Genomic DNA, 21,404 nt, shown 5'->3' on the forward strand with positions numbered 1-21,404 from the left:
CTCGGGTGAGCGGAGCTCTCCTCCGGACTCCAACTCCCAGCCTGCACCGCTTCGGACTGGCTTCCGGGGGAGGGAGGGCCTGGGCACCTGCGCGCCCCGGCTTCTTCCGACTTCTTCCGCAGCAGGGAGGGCGGGCGGTTGTCTTGGTGACCGCTCCCTAACGGTCTGGTGGCACCGAGATATTTGTTGAGGGTTTGCAACCTGAGCTGCTGACTGAAGACGCCTTCGGTTCCTCCAAGCGTCCGAGGTGAGGCTGGATTTAGCCTTGTGTGCGGAGTTACTGACGCTTGAGAGGTAGCTTCCAGGAAATCCGTCCCTTTCTTGGACGCCTGCTGCAAAGATGCGAAGATGCATCAAGTTTAGGATCAATAAATCTTAGACAAAGAGGGAGAAGCCAGTCTCTGGTCCTTTGTAACCCTCGCGAGGATTCCTCTTTGATGTCACCTTTGTTCACCCCTTCCCTTTAAAAGGGAAAGGGGCGGGTGGTTCTGTAGCTCTCTTCCTGTCCCCACCGCGCACACCACCTTCCTCACCATTCCTTTTAGAAAAACTGAAATATCTAAGCCTATGGGTTTTTTGCTATGTCGTGTAGTATTTAAACAAAGGAGTTACTAAAATTCTTGGGAAGGCTAAGATGTGCTGGGTTTTTCCTCTCTTAACCCCTTTAGTTTTTCAAGATATTTAAAAATGTTTTTTGTCTCAGTGTGAGCCTGTTTTCAAAATTCTCAGTGATGCTTTGCCTGTAAGATAAACTTGACGTGTAAGCTCTTTTTATATCCTCTTCCTCCATACATACCGTTTCTCGTGTGTACACAGATGCTTCCAGATTTAACTACTGTGCAATCTTACACCGACAAAACCAGAAGTCATTCTCTCCCTGAGTTTGGGGTACTTGGTATTAATGGACTTTATCCTTTCTCTTCATTTTCCTGTTTCCTTCAAGTAATATTCTTGCTCTGCTGGCATGGTGGAGCAAGCCTGTAATCGCAGCAGAAGGCAGAGGCAGGCAGATCTCTATGAGTCTGAAGCCAGCCTGGTCCACAAATCAAGGTCCAGGACAGCCAAGGCTACACAGGGAAACCCTATCTCAAAAAACAAAAACAAACAGAAAAAGATTCTTGCCCCAAGATAGATAGATATAGATAGATAGATACATACATACATACATACATACATACATACATACATACATCATACATACAAACAAATAGTTAAATTGGTTGAAGGGCTGAGGCCATGATAGGATTTAGTGAATCTGCCTTTGATTTGGCATCTTCCAGTGCCTAATGGTCTAAGGAATCTTTAGTATCTCATTAATACACTATATGTTCTGTAGTAAACTTTTGGTGTATTTAAGATTATTTCTTTTTACTCTGCAGAAGATTGACCCAGAATAATAAAATGTCTCGAAAAATTCCTAAGGAGTCAAAAAAAGTAAACATCTCCAGTTCTCTGGAATCTGAAGATATTAGTTTGGAAACAACCATTCATACAGATGATGTCTCCTCCTCAGAAGAGCGAGAGGGCAAAATCAAAATTACCAGGCAGCTAATTGAAAGAAAAGAAATACTTCATAATATCCAGTTACTGAAAATCGAGCTATCCCAAAAAAATATGATGATCGACAATTTGAAAATGGATTATCTTACAAAGGTAAGAACAGATGCAAAGTTTGTTATTTTACCTGCCTTCCTGTATTTAAACAGAAGATAAATGAGAAGTTGGTAGACAGGCCAGGTGTGGTGGCACCTGCCTTTAATCCCAGCACTCTGGAACCAGAGGTTTACTTAGTGAGGGCCAGGACAGCCAGGGCCATGTAAAAAGACCCTATCTCAAAACAAACAAACAAACAAAATGCATATTTAATCAGAACTTAAATGATATACTTGACGTTGCTTTTCCAATACTGCCCTTTTACACTTTACATATTAAAAATTGTGTGTTTTAAATGTAAGTATGGATGACTTACTTTTGTAGGCTTAATTTTTAAAATGTAACATTAGTGTAATACATATTTTCAAAGCAGCAATTTGTAGCTAAGTTTTGTTCTTCACCAGATGTGATGTGACTGACTAGTTTGATAAGAAGAATCAAGATCATAATTGTATTGTTGAACCTGAATTTTCCTCTCTAGAAATCTGATTTCCCTGTTAACCTTCCTAAACAGTTCCTATGTGTCTGAGAGTGGCTGTGTCATGGAAGTTAGGCATAATTGACCACTGTATTTAGCAAGTGTGTCATGGATATGAGGATGACCTAGTTCTTGTCCTTCTGCCTTGTGTGATTATTTAGTCCCAGGGTAGTTCATGGAATAGCTGGTAGAGATTAAACTAGCCCTAAGAAATAATGAGTGATTACAAGACACTTTTCTTTAGTGTTACTGCTTCTGTTCCCAAGAAAAGTATTTCTTCCTGACAATGAACTAACTTTATTCTTGTTCTTAGCTCTTCCTGCATTAACCCCTCTGTCCACCAGTATGTTTTTTTTCACTTATACTTTCTCTTGTTAATTTGCTCTTCTATTTAGTTCCATGCTATCTATACTAAGATACTACAGTGTCCTTTTACTAGAAAAAAAATATGGTTTTTTTTGGGCCAATTAGATGATTTGGTGGGTAAAGATGCTTAACTAACCACGAACACAGTGCACACATACACACAAGCAAAACATTCAAAAACATACAGATTGAGTAAATCATAAGAGATTGATTTAAACTTTTATTATTTATTTTAAAGGTGCTAGGGATCACACCCAGAGCTTTCAGCCTGCTACACAAAAGTATCCTGCCCATGAGGAAACTAGAGCAATTTCTTAATGGTGCCTCTCTGGAAAAAGCAGAAAATAAGGTTAAATTCATCTTAGGAAGGGAAAAGGAATCAATAGACAAAAGCAGGACCAAGTGTATAGGGGTTTACAGAAAGTATAGCATATTGGAGAACTGTAAGATTTCTTTGGGCTAGAGCCATGTCTTTTCCAGTTAGTCACAAAGGAAGTTGTTGGCAAAGCTCTCTTTAAGTGTACTCTGCTACAGGTTAGAAGTTTTTACAAAGACAGTTACTTGACTGTGGCAAGAATTTGTTAGCACATTTTAAAGGTAAGCTAAAGGGAAATGTGGAGGTTTGTAACATACCAGGAAAGAAAAATGGATGGGAAACCTATAATGGTCCAGGCAAGCATGTCACGAGGGACTTGTTTATTTTTAACTCAGAGCTTAGCAGTTACTCCTTTTGTTTTGGGTGTTTCTGATATCAGCCAGGTGGCATTAAGTGGAAGGTGGCAGTACTCATGTTAACTAATGACTTTGCAATATGAACAGAGTGCTTACATGAAGCTCCAGTCTGAGTGAGCTTTACATGCGAATTAAAGGGAAAACCATCTCAGTGATAGCCTGGCACAAATATTTATAAGACAGTAGTTTCAACCCAGAATCTTTGAGGACTCTTACTGTTTCTTCTAAGTGTTTGTTGTTGTTCTAACTAAAAGCTGAATGTGTAAACTGTATTCTCTCTGGTCAGATTGAAGAGCTGGAGGAAAAACTTAATGATGCCCTTCACCAGAAGCAGCTGCTAACTTTGAGATTAGACAATCAGTTGACTATTCAACAGAAAGATGCCAAGTAAGACATGCTTTTCACAAAAGCCTAACATCTATTTATCAACTAAAAGTAATTTGACTCTTGTTTATGCATGTTGTTATAGGCTATAATAGAGAAATTTTAAGTTAGATATGCTTACTATCCTCACATCCAGACCAACAAAGGGAAGGTTGCTTTATAACAGCATACAAATACACAGTTAAAATTCAACATTTATTCACCAAATAATGGCCCGGTAAGCAACCCATGAATTACATAAGGAGCTTTCTGAATTGACCACAACTTGGTATATAGATAACCATTTCCTTCATTCATGCTATAAAACGTTCTGTATTGTCACAGCTATTCGGATTTGCTGGCTTAGTATACAGTTATTATGCCTGTGTATTTTCTTCAGGTCAATACCTAACAAGAGTGACCTGAGCCTGTTGTAGTAGAACCACACACGTATAACCCCAGCACTTGGGAGATGGTGGGAGGATGATCAAGAGTTCAAAGTCTCTGGGCATTGGTGGCGCACGCCTTTAATCCCAGCACTTGGGAGACAGAGGCAGGCTGATCTCTGTGAGTTGGAGACCAGCCTGTTATGCAGAGCTAGTTCCAGAACTGTACAGGGACACCATGTCTTGAAAACAAAACAAAACAAAAAGTAAATAAAAAGGGAGTTCAGGGTCATCCTCCTTAGTGAGTTGAAGGCCAACACTGGCTAGTTGAGACCTTATCGCAAACAGGGAAAGAAACAAAAATAAGAATTCATTGTTTACTCTCAAATGTACCTATGCCAATTACCTATGTAATTTAATTTAAAGACATTTTAGAAGAAAATACGCATTGTTTCTATAAAAACCAAATTAAATTCATTGGAAATACTCAATAAAAGTGAATGACAAAAGTTGGAAAAATGGTTTAGCAGTTAAGAGTACTGGCTACTCTTCCAGAAGTCCAGAGTTTAAGTCCCAGCAACCACAGATTAGATTATGACTGCTCACAATCTAATGCCCTCTTCTGATCTGCAGGCATACTTGCAGACAAAGCACCTGTATACATGAAAAATAAAGGCATGGTAGCTCATTCCTTTAATCCTAGCACTTGAGAGGCAAAGGCAGGCTGATCTCTGTGAGCCAAGTCTGGTCTACAGAGTGAGTTCCAGCCAACAGCAGCTTTATAGGAATATGTGTCTGAAAATAAACAAATAATAACAAGTCAATAGAGGCAAAATAGTTGTAAAAACAACAATGCAAAAACATCAATGAGCAGTATCTCAGGTTCCTGTCGGTGTCTTTTAAGGTCTCCTCTCTAGGCTAGGAAAATGGCTCAGAGGTAAAAAAATGTTTGCTGGAAGACCTGAGTTTGAATCACCAGTAAAAGTCAAGAATGGTGGGGTTCCAAGAACCCCAGAACAACAGCAAGGATGAAGGCAAGCAGATACCAGGAGCTCACTGGCCTGCAGTCTAGCCATGGTGACCTCTAGGTTCAGTACATGCTCCTGTTTTTAAAAAAGTAAGGTGAAGAAACAGCTGCGAAAGACATTCTGACATCAGCCGCTGCCCTCCACACTGCTAGAATGGGGCAGTGGTTGGTTTCAACGTTGAATGACTACCTTATGGGGTTTTATGTTACTGTATTAAAGAGATATGCCTTGCAGTACCAGGATCAAAGAGAAATGAAAAGTCCAAACCGATATATAAGGGTCTGAGACATTAGCAGATTAAATGTATAATTTTGTGATTTGAATTATTGGTTGCTTCCTAAGAAAGTTGGTTCTCTAATAATTTGGAATTATATATTTACCAACCTGTGTGGATTTGTCACTTCTTAACTAATTAGATAAATCAGCAATAATGATAGCCAAGAATACTATATGGAATCTTGAGAAAAATCTCAGTGATATTAAAGCTTGCCATAAATTCTCTCAATGTAGGAAATATCAAGAACTAATGAAACAAGAAATGGATACAATTTTATTGAGACAGAAACAACTGGAAGAGACAAATCAGCAGCTAAGAGACAAAGCTGGAGATGTTCGTCGAAACCTTCGAGACTTGGAACTGACAGAAGAGCAGTATGTGAAGCTAAAATCCTTTTCTGAAGAGCAGCTTTCTATCCCTGAATATGTGTCTGTAAGTGTGGTGCGTCACTGGCGCAACAGTCCACAGCGGGGTGGTGGTCCATGCTGTAAAGTCATCCTCAGCACATGGAGACGGGGTCAGCTCTGCAGCTGGGGTGGTGGTCCATGCTGTAAAGTCATCCTCAGCACATGGAGACGGGGGTCAGCTCTGCAGCTGGGGTGGTGGTGCATGCTGTAAAGTCATCCTCAGCACATGGAGACGGGGGTCAGCTCTGCAGCTGGGGTGGTGGTGCATGCTGTAAAGTCATCCTCAGCACATGGAGACGGGGGTCAGCTCCTACAGCTAGGGAGGAGTTGGAGGCCGTCTTGTACTATAGGAGTCCCTGTCTCAAAAGAAAAAACCACATATAGCTCCATCCAACCTCAGACTAAAACTGGTGTGTGTGTGTGTGTGTGTGTGTGTGTGTGTGTGTGTGTGTGTGTGTGTGTGTGTGTGATTTTCAAATTCCATTTTGATGCATATGTGACATTAGGCATTGTTTTCACTTGCCCTCCTCTCCCTGAGTCCTCCCCCATACCCCTGTCCTCTGTGTGTCTGGTTCCTTCATGGCACAGGTACCCTCCCTATTTCCTCATGACTCCCTTCCTAGGTTTATAGATACACACACTTAATTTTAAATTAGGTTCCACATAGGAGAGAAAATGTGGTGTTTGTCTTCTGAGTCTGGCTGGATAGAGGAAGGAGACAGGAGATGCATGAAGGATGAACAAGCTTAGATGAAAAAGTGGAGGACTGTTACAGGGGAAGAGAAGAAAGAGGTTAGGACAGAAAGCAGGTTTCTCAATTATAAAGAAGTTCAAAAACAAAGTTAGGTAAGTTTATTTACTCATTCACTTTTGAGACAGTCTCAATGGCTTGGAGCACACTCTTTAATTAGGGTTAGTGAACCCCAGGGATCTGCTTGCCCCAACTTCGCAGCATGGGATAATAAGCGTTTACCACCATATGTAGCTTTGTTATGTGGGTTTTTCGTATTGAGCTCAAGTCCCCTTGCTTCTTGGAGACATGTCACCGACTGCTTACTTCCTACCAGTCCATGTTCTGTCTTTTTCTCTGACCTTCATGAAAACGGAGAGTACCTTTAAGACCAAAATTTCAGTGACTCCATAGTCCATGAAATGACTTATTTTATGTGGTTCTAATATTCTCTAAAGGAAAGTGTATGAGGTTGAGCCAGATGAGTATTGTCGGGGATTACTTAGGAGTAGTGGGGAGAAGGAGCTTTTATGGTTATTTTTTTTTCTTCTGGTAAAAGGAGTTTTATTTGATAGTATTTTTTTCTATTATTATTATTATTATTATTATTATTATTATTATTATTAATTCAAGTTAGGGAACAGGCTTGTTTCACATGTAATTCCCCTCTCCCTCTCCCTCCCCTTACCCCCATTCCTTCTCCCCCACCTCCAACCTACCCCCCACCCCATCCACCCACCACTCCCCAGGCAGGGTAGGGCCCCCAACCGGGCTCCACCAAGTCCACCAAATCTTCCTGTGCTGGGCCTGGGCCCCTCCCCATGTGTTCAGAGACAGAGCGAATCCCTTCAAGTGGGATGGGCTCTCGAAGTCCCCCACACACACCAGGGCAAAACGCCAGTCCACCTCCGGAGGCTCCCCGGAGTGCAGGGGCCTCCCCATTGGCATCCATGATCAGGGGGCTGGATTAGTCCCGTACTGGCCTCCCAAAGAGCATCTGGGGTCGATATGCTTTCCCTTTTTCAGGCCAAATTTCTGTGGGTTTCTCCAACCTGGTACAGATGCCTTCGTTCTTCATTCCTCCCTCTCTTCAACTAGGTTCCTGATTTCAGCTCAGTGTATTTCTGTGGATGTCTGTCTCTGCTTCCATCAGCCACTGGATGAGGACTCTAGGATAGCATAGAGAGTAGTCATCACTCTCATTCTAGGGGAAGGGCTTCTAGGCCATCCTCTCCTCCACTGCCCGGACTGTCAGATCGTGTCATCCTTGTAGGTCTCTGGAGATCTTCCTAGTTCCAGATCTCTTCTCGGACCTATAGTGGCTCCCTCTGATATGGTATCTCTCATCCTGCTCTCTCTCCTCTATTCTTCCCCCAACTCAATATATCTGCTCCTATATTTCTTCTCCTCTACTCTTCTTCTTGTGCTCTTATTGTGGCAGCACCCACTCCCCTACCCTCATGCTCTCAATTAGCTCAGGAGTTCATGCCACTTCCCATTCCTGGGGTCCATTTATCCCTTAGAGTCATTCATGATTTCTAGTTTCTTTGGGGAAGAGGATTATAGGCTGGTAAACCTTTGCTCTATGTCTAAAAATCATATATGAGTGAGTACATACCATGTTTGTCTTTTTGTGACTGGGTTACCTCACTCAGGATGGTTTCTTCTAGTTCCATCCATTTGCCTGCGAATTTCAAGATTCCATTGCTTTTTTCTGCTGAGTAGTACTCCATTGTATAAATGTACCACATTTTCTCTTTCCATTCTTCAGTTGAGGGGCATCTAGGTTGCTTCCAGGTTCTGGCTATTACAAACAATGCTGCTATGAACATGGTTGAACATATGTCCTTGTTGTATGGACATGCAGTATTTGGGTATATACCCAAGAGAGGAATGGCTGGATCTTGAGGTAGATTGATTCCCATTTTTCTGAGCAACCGCCATACTGATTTCCAAAGTGGTCTTACAAGTTCACACTCCCACCAGCAATGGAGGAGTGTTCCTTCTTCTCCGCATCCTCTCCAGCATAGGTTGTCATTGGTATTTTTGATTTTAGCCATTCTGACAGGTGTGAGGTGGTATCTCAGAGTTGTTTTGAGTTGCATTTCTCTGATGGCCAAGGATTTTGAGCACTTTCTTAAGTGTCTTTCAGCCATTTCAGATTCCTCTGTTGAAAAATCTCTGTTTAGTTCTGCACCCCACTTTTTAATTTCATTGTATGGTGTTTTGGTGGCTAGCTTCTTGAGCTCCTTGTATATTTTGGAAATCAGTCCTCTGTCAGATGTGGGGCTGGTGAAGATCTTTTCCCATTCTGTGGGTGGTCGTTTTGTCTTACTGACTGTGTCCTTTGCCTTACAGAAGCTTCTCAGTTTCAGGAGGTCCCATTTATTGATTGCAGACCTCAGTGTCTGTGCTTCTGGCGTGATGTTCAGGAATCGTTCTCCTGTACCAATTTGTTCAAGGGTTATTCCCACTTTCTCTTCTAGAAGATTCAATGTGGCTGGATTTATGGAGAGATCTTTGATCCATTTGCACTTTATGCATGGTGACAGGTATGGATCAATCTGCAATTTTCTGTATGTCTGCATCCAATTGTTCCAGCACCATTTGTTGAAGATGCTATCTTTTTTCCATTGTATGGATTTAGCACCTTTGTCAAAAATAAGATGTTCGTAAGTGCGTGGGTTAATATCTGGGTCTTCAATTCGATTCCATTGGTCTATCTGTCTATTCTTGTGCCAATACCAAGCTGTTTTCAGAACTATGGCTCTATAGTAGAGCTTGAAGTCAGGGATGGTGATGCCTCCAGAAGATCTTTTATTGTAAAGAGTTGTTTTGGCTATCCTGGGTTTTTTATTTTTCCATATAAAGTTGAGTATTGTTCTTTCAATGTCTGTGAAAAACTGTGTTGGGATTTTGATGGGGATTGCGTTGAATCTGTAGATTGCTTTTGGTAGGATTGCCATTTTTACTATGTTAATTCTGCCTATCCAAGAGCATGGGAGATCTTTCCACTTTCTGGTATCTTCTTTAATTTCTTTCTTTAAAGTCTCAAAGTTCTTATTGTACAGGTCTTTCACTTTTTTGGTTAGTGTTACCCCCAGATATTTTATGTTGCTTGTGGATATTGTGAAAGGTGATGTTTCCATGATTTCTTTCTCATTGAGTTTATCATCTGCATACAGTAGGGCTACAGATTTTTTTGAGTTAATTTTGTATCCTGCTACCTTGCTGAAAGTGTTTATCAGCCATAGGAGTTCCCTGGTAGAGTTTTTCGGGTCACTTATGTAGACTATCACGTCATCTGTAAATAGTGAAAGTTTGACTTCGTCCTTTCCAATTTGTATCCCTTTGATCCCCTGTTCTTGTCTTATTGCTCTAGCCAGAACTTCAAGTACAATATTGAAGAGGTATGGAGAGAATGGACAGCCTTGTCTTGTTCCTGATTTTAGAGGAAACGCTTCGAGTTTCTCTCCATTTAGTTTGATGTTGGCTATTGGTTTGGTGTATATCGCGTTTATCATGTTTAGATATGTTCCTGTTATTCCTGTTCTCTCCAAGATCTTTATCATGAAGGGATGTTGGATTTTGTCAAAGGCTTTTTCAGCATCTAGTGAGATGATCATGTGGTTTTTCTTTTTCAGTTTGTTTATATGGTGGATTACATTGATGGTTTTTCGTATGTTGAACCATCCTTGCATCCCTGGGATGAAGCCTACTTGATCGTGGTGGATGATTTTTCTGATATGTTCTTGGATTCGATTAGCCAATATTTTATTGAGTATTTTAGCATCGATGTTCATGAGGGATATCGGTCTGTAGTTCTCTTTCTTAGTCTTATCTTTGTGTGGCTTGGGTATCAAAGTGATTGTAGCCTCGTAGAAAGAGTTTGGCAATATCCCATCTGCTTCTATTGTGCGGAACAGTTTGAGGAGTACTGGTATCAGCTCTTGTTTGAATTTCTGGTAGAATTCTGCAGTGAAGCCATCTGGCCCTGGGCTTTTTTTGGTTGGGAGGCTTTTGATGACTGCTTCTATTTCATTAGGGGTTATGGGTCGATTTAAACTGTTTATCTGATCTTGATTTAATTTTGGTAAGTGATATTTATCCAGAAAACTGTCCATTTCCATTAGATTTTCGAATTTTGTGGAGTACAGATTTTCAAAGTATGACCTAAAGATTCTCTGGATTTCCACAGTGTCCATTGTTATATCCCCCTTTTCGTTTCTGATTTTGTTAATTAGTGTGCTCTCTCTCTGCCTTTTGGTTAGTTTGGCTAGAGGTTTGTCTATCTTGTTGATCTTCTCAAAGAACCAACTCTTTGTTTCATTGATTCTTTGTAATGTTTTCCTAGTTTCTACTTTATTGATTTCAGCTCTCAGGTTGATTATTTCCTGGCGTCTACTCCTCCTTGGTGAGTTTGCTTCTTTTTGCTCTAGTGCTTTCAGTTGTTCTGTCAGTTCTCTAATGTGGCTTTTCTCTAGTTTCTTCATGTGGGCACTTAGTGCTATGAACTTCCCTCTTAGCACTGCTTTCAGAGTGTCCCATAAGTTTGGGTATGTTGTGTCTGCATTCTCATTAGATTCTAGGAAGTCTTTAATTTGTTTTTTTTATTTCTTCCTCAACCCAGGAATGGTGCAATTGGGTGTTATTCATTTTCCAAAAGTTTGCAGGTTTTCTGCCATTTGTATTGTTGCTGAATTCTAGCTTTAATGCATGGTGGTCTGATAAGATACAGGGGGTTATTTCAATTCTTTTGTAACTATGGAGGTTTGCTTTGTTGCCTACTATGTGGTCAATTTTAGAGAAGGTGCCATGTGGTGCTGAGAAGAAGGTATATTCTTTTGAGTTTGGATGGAATGCTCTATAGATATCAGTTAACCCCAGTTGGGTCATAACTTCTTTCAGATCCTTTGTTTCTTTGTTGAGTTTCTGTCTGGTGGTCCTGTCTAGTGGCGTAAGGGGGGTATTGAAGTCTCCTACTATAAGTGTGTGTGGTTTTATGTGTGGTTTGAGCTTTAGTAATGTTTCTTTCACAAATGTGGGTGCCTTCGTATTTGGAGCATAGATGTTCAGGATTGAGATTTCATCTTGATGGACTTTTCCTGTGATGAGTATGAAATGCCCTTCTTCATCTCTTTTGATTGATTTTAGTTTAAAGTCCAATTTGTTAGATATTAGGATTGCTACACTGGCTTGTTTCTTGAGGCCATTTGATTGGAAAATCTTTTCCCATCCTTTTACTCTGAGGTATCGCCTGTCTTTGAAGTTGAGGTGTGTTTCTTGTAAACAGCAGAAGGATGGATTCTGTCTTCGTATCCATTCTGTTAGCCTATATCTTTTTATGGGTAAGTTAAGACCATTGACATTTAGGGATATTAATGTCCATTGTTCGTTGGTTCTTGTTTGTTTTGGATTTATTGTTGGTGGTGTCATTGTGTGTGGATTTTGCCTTCCTGCTTCCTTTTTTGTTTGGCAAAATTAGATTGTCTATTGCCTGTGTTTTTGTGTATGTAGTTATGTTCGTTGGGTTGGAGTTTTCCTTCCAGAACCTTCTGTAGTGCTGGATTTGTGGATATGTATTGTTTAAATCTGTTTTTGTCATGGAATATCTTGTTTTCTCCATCTATAATGATTGAAAGTTTTGCTGGGTACAGTAGTCTGGGTTGACATCCATGCTCCCTTAGTGCTTGTAGGGTATCTATCCAAGACCTTCTGGCTTTCAGAGTTTCCATTGAGAAGTCAGGTGTGATTCTAATTGGTTTGCCTTTATATGTTACTTGGCCTTTTTCCTTTGCAGCTCTTAATATTTTCTCTTTATTCTGTAGATTTGGAGTTTTGATTATTATGTGTCGGGGGGACTTCTTTTTGTGGTCCAGTCTGTTTGGTGTCCTATAAGCTTCTTGTACTTTCATAGGCATATCTTTCTGTAGGTTGGGGAAGTTTTCTTCTATGATTTTGTTGAATATGTTTTCTGTACCTTTGAGTAGTGTTTCTTCACCTTCTTCTACACCTATTATTCTTAGGTTTGGTATTTTCACGGTGTCCCATATTTCCTGGATATTTTGTGTTAGGGATTTGTTGGACTTGAGGTTTTCCCTGGTTGATGCATGTATATCCTCTAGCGAGTCTTCAATAGCTTTGATTCTCTCTTCTGTCTCTTGGATTCTATTAGTTATACTCATGTCTTTAGATCCCGATCGTTTATCCAGTCTTTCCATTTCCAGCATCGCCTCATTCTGTGTTTTCTTTATTGTGTCTAATTCAGCTTTCATGCTTTGAACTGTTTCAAGAGCTTCCTTCACTTGTTTGGTTGTTTTATCTTGGGTTTCTTTAGCTTCTTTAAGAGATTTATTTCTTGAATTTTTTGGTTTGTCTTTTCCTCCATTTCGTGTAATTTTTTGCTTGCTTTTTCTTCTATTTCTTTAAGGGATTTTCTTGTTTCCTCTTTGAAGGTCTCTATCATCTTGCTGAGATAATTTTTGAGGTCCATCTCTTCTTCATGCACTATGTTGGGCTTTTCAGGTCTTGCTGGAGTGGAGTCCTTAGATTCTGGTGGTGTCATATTGGTCTTTCTGTTGTTGAGCGAGTTCTTATTATGTTCTTCTCATATCTTTTTCCAGTGAGTGCAGGTAGGATCTCTCTATCTCCTCTTGTTACGCTGTAGTGTGTGTGGGCCAGGAATTCAATGTCCGAAGCTCTGGATGGTCTTGCCTCTCCTCGTAGTCTACTTACTCTGAAGGAGTTAGGCCTCCATAGGGATCGGGTGTGTTGGGGTGGGACAGGAAGTAAGAGTGGGGTGTTTCCAGGCTCTGGGGGTTCCTCACTGCCTGGGCAGGTCTACCCCAAGCAGGAGCAGGCCCGGGGAGATTGGGATGGATGGGGCTTTGATAGGGAGTTGGGTAAGAGTGGTGGATCACTCACCTCCTGGCAGATCGGTTGCCAGGAACAGAAGGAAGAGTGGCCTGTACCCAGATTCAGGGAGCTCCTCCCTGCCTGGGCGTGTCTGTTTTAAGCAGGGACAAGCCTGGAGGGATCTGGGTGAATGGCGCTTAGGACAGGAGTTGGGTAAAAGCAGGGGGTCACTCACCTGGTCTGTGATGAGTCGGCAGAAAGGGAAGGAAGAGTGGCCTGTACCCAGATTCAGGGAGCTCCTCCCTGCCTGGGCGTGTCTGGTTTGTGATGAGTCGGCGGAAAGGCGCTTTTATGGTTATTAAGGGGTAGAGATGCGGCAGAGTCTTGGTGATAGACTAGTTCAAAATCTAGTGTTCCTAAACAAATTGTACTCAACACTTAACCTTTGGCAAAAGTCTCAAGTCAGTTTGGCCATGAGCAACCCTTCTAGCCTACAGAGTATTTGTTTGTATGAGCATATCCATCAATATTTGCAGTATTTGAAATTAAACCTTAAGGAAATAATTTAAGCCCAAGAAGGGTTGGGTACAATGTGCTCTAACAGTGCTTTTCTGAAGTCCCAGCTACTTATGAGGCTGAGGCAGGAGGATCTCTTGAACCTAAGGGTTCAAGGTGGCCAGCTCGAGTGATGAAGCAGGACTTTATCTAAAAACATAAATTAATATGAACACAAAATTAGATATAATCTGTTTGCTTTAAAAGTCACAGTGTCATCATCATACATCATACGAAAATGGGAAAATTAGAATTGAATTGGACAAAATAATTCTTAATATTAGTGGGAAATCCTTTTCATTTTGTGAATTCTCTCAAATCGAGAATGGTGCGAGGACCAGAGTCCCCAGAGCACACACTGATTTTTCAAAATGGTTTTTACTCTTGGCTGTTTGGCCTTTGTGAGGGTTTTTATTCTCTCTGCCTGTTAGTCCCTCCTGTCCTTGTTCCTGCCTCACTATTGGCCGTTCCACCCATTATTGTGACCTCCAGGTGTTTTGGACAGGTGCAGTAACACAGCTTCACAGAATTAAACAAATGCAGCATGAACAAAAGTCACGCACCTTAAAATAATATTCTACCACACACTGACAGCTGTTGCTTTTTTTGTGTGTTAGGTCTGAGTTTACCTTAAGACCCTTCTGTTTTCACATTTATAAAATAGCTAATACTGTATCCATCTTTCTGTTGTAAAGACTAACTGCGGGTATGTAAAGCATGTTAAATGCTTAGCACAGTGCTCACTGCATCTTTGTGAATGCGCAAGTTGTTCTTGGGTCTCAATGGCTTAAGCTTTCTGGATCAGCAACTTGAAAGAAAATCAGACGTTAGCTTTCTGTGGAGCTTTTGATTTAAGTGGGTTGTTAGAGTTTTTCTGACCAACACCTGCTGTCTAAAACAAACACTGTAAGTGCTGACATGGAAGCTTCATCCATATACATATATAGTATATACATGTTTGCTTTCTGGTTTTAGTATTTTTTCACACTTTTGAATGAAGTATTATTCTAACTAATGGATGAAGACTTTACTGCCTTAAGGACCAACCTTCACACTTGGCCACTTACTCAACAAGGGTATTTTTGCAATACAGTCATATCCTAAGGACTTTAGATTATATGCCTATGTAATAAGTAATCCCTAATTGCTTTCCCCTGGCCCATTGGTGGCTTCTTGGGTTCTTAGAACCCTGTAGGTTGGAGTACTTGGGTTACGGCAGGAAAATGAAGAGTGGAAAGAGAGGTATAAATTGAGTGGAATTAGTGACAGGAAAGGTCCACCATCTGCTTCACCCCCAGACCCCTAACACTGCCAGGGGAAGCTACATTGTAGAATGTTGCCAAGAGCCTGGGATGAGAGCAAAGAATAAAATGTATCTCTTCATCAAACTGATATTCTGTTGACAGAGCACTGTATAAAACAGATAGAAATCCCTGCCCTTACAGAGCATAATTATCCTAGTGTAGAAGCTAACAGACAGCAACTTAAAATATAGTATGTGGAACGTCTTCCAGGCCCTTCAGAGAGAACAGCAGGGATGGAGAATAAGGAATTCAGTTAATTTTGTAGGTTATTTTGTTATTTAAATTATAGTTCACTTATTATTGATGTATCTGTGGGAAATATATTCCAAGTCTAGTAGCCGATAGTATGAATGAATCCTTTAGCAGCATATTGTGTTTCCTGCATATGTATATATGTGGTGAATTTTATATAAGATATTGGCAACAGAGCTAACAAAAACAATCATAGCAATATATCTTAATAAATTACTTGACAGATTTCCAAAATTCCCCAATTAATTTTTTTGCCACAATTGAATGAGAGTAAGAAAATGGCAGAAAGTGAAAGCAGCCAGCACAGCCTGCTGCACTGCCAAGTGCCAGTGCCTAATTGTTGTTTGGATTCCGGATTGCTAACCTTTCTTTCTTTCCTTTCTTTCTTCCTTCCTTTCTTTCTCCCTTTCTTTCTCCCTGCCTCTCTTTCTCTCTCTTTCTTTCCTTCTTTTTAAAGGTTCGGCTCTATGAGTTAGTAAATCCACTAAGAAAGGAGATCTCTGAACTACAAGTGAAAAAGAATGAACTATCTGAAGAACTGAGTACGAACAAAGGCCAACTGAAGCAGCTGACAGAGGTTTGTTTGATTTCTAGTACTTTTGCAAAGACATTGGAGCTTTTCCACGAGGCACTTGTCACCATTTGTAGTAAGAAGCATTGGAGTGATAGCATCGCGCTTAGGATGTGAACTGCTGCAGCTCTTAGTGAGCCATAAGCAGGAGCTGACACGATAAATATGCTTTTAACTTGTTATCCACAGGATAGCATTTTCTGTAGCAACTCATTTTCATAAGCAAATTCTTTTGAGATCATAAAACCAGCCATTTCTGAATGTTCTAGTGCAATTAATATGCACACACAGTTTATCATTTCTCTAGCTTTAATACATAAAATGTAGGCTGGGTATGTATGCCATTGTAGGAAGAAAAAGAACGTTTGACTTTTTTTATTAGAGACTCATGGGTTCTGCTTTGGCAGGACAGTCCCCATTACTGCTGACGTGTGAGGATTCATGGCACCCCATGCATGTTTAGAAGTATCTTAATCTGGTCAATGAATTATAAGGCTATCATTGCTTACAACTCTTCATTTACAGAAGGGCACACTGATCGTTAGTTTGTTTATAACATTGACCAAATATGGCAGAATGCCATCATGTACTTATAATCAGCTAAATAAAAAATAGTGGTAGATTGATTCATTGTATTATATAACAGCTAAAGGGGTGGGGGATGCTGTTTTCTCCAAAAAGTTCATCAAACTAGAAGGAAAATAAGCTTATAGTTTATAAGTAGAGTCTACGGCACTTGTTCATTATAGGTTAGCCTTGTCCATGGTATGAAAGCAAGCTACTGTCAATGTGTCAGTCATTACTCATCAAATGCAATTAGTTCTACTGAACATGAGTACTGATACTAGTGTTTACCCTGTATGTCATTAATGTCCATGACGCTGTTCTAAGTGCCAGCAACAGTGAGAGACAGGAACTGCCCTCAGAGAGGTTAAGTTCTAGTACACTAGATTTAAGTGTCGGATTTGAATAGTCTTGTTTATTCTGTGATCTTGACCAAGTCATTTAACATTTCTTTTCAAGTGAAGAAAAATAGTTTCTTCTTTTCTTTCATTGGCTAACCCATGTTTCTATTTGATAGTAAAATGTTATCTTCACAAAGTTTTGTACAAATATATATGTGATGTCCTATTTCAAGGGCAGGCTTTTCAATGCTCTATTACCCAAAAGTACATCATTACATTTAGTATATATTTTCAGTGCTATACTTTTGGCACTTGGAGCAGTAGGGAAGGGTGTAGCCTGGTCCCAGCCTGATCTCTATGTCCTGCTGCATAAGCATGTGGCATCTTCAGCAAGGTAAGGTCTCTTACCATCTAGATCTGGTGACCAGCAACAGTCGTGGCAACCGCCTAGATTGTTTTAGGTTCTGTGGCCAGCTACTCATTGGGAGGTAGCACTGGCATTGTTGCTTAGTAACTGGTGGCTTCTGGATGCAGCTTTATCCATCCATATGTAGTGCCTCCAATCAAAGTCATTCTGTTTTAATTTTTTGATTACTTTATCAAATATCAGACATCCTTATGGCATTTTCTTTGTTTCTAGCTCCTATACTCCCTTAATTCCCCTTTCTTCTTCCATATCACTTTCTTTCCGCTGCCACCCACATGGCCCCTTTCTACTTTCCTTGCCTCTACACACGCTCATTCCCAGGCAAGTGCAGGTATATAAGTTAGAAGCTAGTATTTGCGTGAGAGAAAACACAGTGTTGGTCTTTGTGTATGTGAGCTACTTCACTTAATATTTTCCAGTTCCATTCTTTTTTTTTTGTAAATTTCATTATTTCATTATGTATATATTCCACACTTTATTATCCAGTCATCAGTTGATAGTTATCTAGGCTGATTCTGTATCCTTATTATTGTGAATAGATCACTAATACACTTGTATGTGCAAGTGTCTTTGTGGTAAGGTACAGAATACTTTTGGCATATGTCTAGGTAAGGTAGAAGTTGTAGTTTTAGCTTTGTATAGAACCTCCACACTGATTTCAGAAGTGCTGCACCAGTTTGCATTCCCAACAACAATGAATATGGGGTCCCCTTCCTCTACATCCTCATCAGCATTGGATGCCACTTATTTTCTTGCTGATGACCATTCTAACTGGGGAAAGATGGAATCTCAAAGTAGTTTTAATTTTATTTCCAGGATTGCCAAGGATGTTGAGCATTTTTTAAAAAGTACTTGTTGTCCAATAATAGTAATTTTATTAGAAAAACAAGGTAATTTATATCTGCCCTCATTTGCTTTCTGTTGTTGTGATAAACACTATGACCTAAGCAACTTGGGGAGGAAAGGGTTTCTTTCATTTTCCACAGTTTCCTCATCTCAGGAAACGAGGGCAGAAGTTCAGGCGAGAACCTGGAGGCAGGAACTGAAGCAGAAACTAGGGAGCAGTGCTGCTTAGCGGCTTGTTCCGAGGTCATCGTCATCTGGCTTTCTTCTATAGGACTGATCCACCTGCCAAGAGATGCAAGCTAGCCTGGAACCTCATATCAATTAATGATCAAGAAAATCCCTCCGGGCCAATCTAACAGAAGCAGTTCCTCAGCTGAGATTCCTCCATCCACACTGTGTCAGTTGACAACCACCACTAGCCATCACAATATCCTATTAGTTAGAATTTGAATTATGTGATTTTTAAACAAAAAAGTGAGATTTAATATAAAAAATCAAGTGAGATTATCAGTAAGTAAGGACTGAAGAGAACATTGTGATCTTTAAGGGAAGGTGTTAAGATCTGGCTTACTGGAGAGTCAGCTGGAGATGGTAGGTTCTGGGATTGAATTAATGAGAAGCATTGTCTTTAGTACTTAGTCATCAGCTCCTAGTTTAAAAAAATACTAAATGAAGTGGTCAGTTTTTCAGTTGGATATCTCTGATTTCTTTTCTTCTTGAAATGTTTTCATTTTGGTGCTCTGGTGGCATTTCATATTCTTCTCTTCAGTATTAGGGTATTATACATATACACAGAGGTGTGTAATGAAGACACAGAACTGCCCATCAAATACAAATGGAATAGCAAAACCTTTGCTTTTCTAGAGATGAATCATTTAAATTGTCTTTACCACCACAAAAGTAAATATTCCTTTTTACTTTTTTGAAACAAAGTATGGTTTTCTTCCTTAAGTAATTCAGGAGAGAAACAAGTCTTTGCTCATCTATTGCAAGGGTTGAGCCCCTGTAATGAAAAAACAGGTTAACAAAAGAAGAGCACTACAGGCTCGTTTAGCATCAGTTTAATGGAACATCACAATGAAGGCCCATAGAAAACTACTTTGGAGGACAATGGAGGACAAGGGCTGTGATTTAATGGCAGTGACCTGGGCAGGGGAGGGGTGGAGATGGAGGACACCTGGCCAGGCCTCTTGGTTCAGATTCTCAGCTGCTATTTAGATATACCCCTGACTTGGACTTATTTGGAGGAGGAGAGGAGAAAGTCAGAGAGTGACAGCCTAGGTCCCGTGGACTGCTTGTCCTAGTGACTTCCTAGGTCCTGTGGCCTGCTGCTAGACAGAGGGTGCAAAGCAGAGATCTTACTGTGTATCTACTTCTCTTGAAAGGCACCCTTCTGCTTCAGATAGTCTGTATTGCTACCTATCATACTCCAAGTTCCCATACAACAGGCAAAGAAATTGTTTTCTTTTAATCAGTAAGGGATTTGGGGCTTCAGAGTTATAGGACAGAAAAATTCTGCAGGTACGCTTGAACACTTCAAAATGGCTAGCATGGCTGGGTCAATGTGAAATGCATCTTTACTACAAATTTTTACAGTGTCAGCATTTAGTAAAAAATTTGGAAACCTACCATTGGGGTTTTGAACAATTTATATACTTAATTCTGTATTTTTATACACGCATATTGCTTCAGTGAATCTCATACTCATTTAAATAACTGGTGGCATTCCCCAGAGGCTTACACTATTCACTAATCCTAATTCTCATACCTTACATAAACTCAGATAAGACTTGGTTTACTCGTTACAGTTCCTTGGTGTGGTCCTTAAAAAGACACATCTGCCTTTGCTCTCTCTGTCCCTGAGAACCACTTTGTTTCCGTGGTTTTGATTACTTTAGATGAGTGGAGTTCTGCAGCGTTAATATTTATCTCACTTAGCGTACAGTCAGAGTCATCCGTGTTTTAATGCAATTTCCTTTTTGAAGATCCTTACTGTCATGTGCATGTGTCATGTGTCTTTATTCATCTTCAGTGCACATCTGATTAAATCTCTTGACAATATCTGACAGATGTTTGGGAAGAACTGCTGCTATCTTGATTTCTGGGGGAATTGCTTTTCTCCTTAGCAGTTGAAGGATAAGAACAAAATATACAAAAGCAAAGGCTCTCAATGAAAATACAAACATTCTCTAGAGATAACTGTTGTCTAGTGTTATTTAATATTTCATTCTTTAATTTATGATACTGATGAGGAAGAACAAATTACAGTTTCAGGCTTGCTCCTGGCAAGGTTTGTCTGAGCGTGGAGTACCAAACTAGTGAGGGAAGTTAAACTATTTCAGATTATGACTTGTAGGTTCTTCTTTTTTATGTAAGATGTCAGTTCACATATCCAAATTAGCATGTGCAAAATTTGCCACCAACCTAGAGATTGTAAAATTTTCACCTTATTATAGAAATTTCAAAGTATAAATACTATTCGCTGACTTCTCACTGCTAATACTTGATATAATCAAATTATAAAAAAAATGGTTTATTTTGGCCCACAGTTTTTAGTAGTTATAGTCTGTTGTGGATTGGCCCTGTTGTTTAGGGGGCTGGTATAAGATTACACACCATGGTTGGGAGTGCATAGCAGAAGGAAACATCTCAGTTCATGAAACAGAGAGGGGACAGAGCCAGATCCCCCAATACCTGGAGCATACCTCCTGGAGACCTCCCATGAGAGAGAACCTTAAAGGTCTCCATCACTTGCCAGTCTGAGCCAAGTTCAGACCCGACTGTGCCTAACATGTGGTTCTTTGATGCACACTCAGAATCCTAATGGTAACAATAACTAAAAAGAATCTTACAGTAAATACCAGTGAATATATGACATAACTTCTGACATTAACATTTGTTTGTTTTATGTTATACATATCTGTCCCTCAGTTGTATTTAATTTTGTAAAAATGTTCTAGCCTCTTCAGGTATTGGTAGTTTCTTCATTTTCTGCCTGAAGACTATTCCATTGTGTGTATCCCTACATGTATCAACTAATATGCTTCCATTTTAGAAACTTATAAAGATGCTACAATATTTGGACATGGATTTATGTTATACACATATGTTCACATTTCTTTTAAATAAATCCTTAAGCATAGAAATTTTTGCTTCAAATATTTTTATTTGATAATTTATTAGGGCTTTTTATTTCCAGGCTATTTATTATAAATATGTCATCTTTTATGCCTTTGAGGTAGTTTAAATACCTGCTTAAAATCATGCTA

The 21,404-nt window shown here is 40.0% G+C and overlaps 1 protein-coding gene across 6 annotated transcripts in view; it reads left to right on the forward strand.

The window, feature by feature from the left end:
• The first annotated feature begins 107 nt into the window (after positions 1-107).
• Pibf1 (progesterone immunomodulatory binding factor 1) overlaps positions 108-21,404 on the forward strand; it is a 166,810-nt gene continuing 145,513 nt past the window's right edge. For all 6 annotated transcript variants that reach the window (XM_027394008.2, XM_027394010.2, XM_027394009.2 and 3 more), the window contains exons 1-5: positions 108-247; positions 1,380-1,653; positions 3,516-3,616; positions 5,517-5,715; positions 15,844-15,963. In XM_027394008.2, coding sequence (XP_027249809.1) covers positions 1,402-1,653; positions 3,516-3,616; positions 5,517-5,715; positions 15,844-15,963 — 672 coding nt within the window. In that variant the 5' untranslated portion in view covers positions 108-247; positions 1,380-1,401. The remainder of the gene's footprint in view (positions 248-1,379; positions 1,654-3,515; positions 3,617-5,516; positions 5,716-15,843; positions 15,964-21,404) is intronic.

This window comes from Cricetulus griseus, assembly GCF_003668045.3.
Source record: "Cricetulus griseus strain 17A/GY chromosome 1 unlocalized genomic scaffold, alternate assembly CriGri-PICRH-1.0 chr1_1, whole genome shotgun sequence".
Lineage (NCBI taxonomy): Eukaryota > Metazoa > Chordata > Mammalia > Rodentia > Cricetidae > Cricetulus > Cricetulus griseus.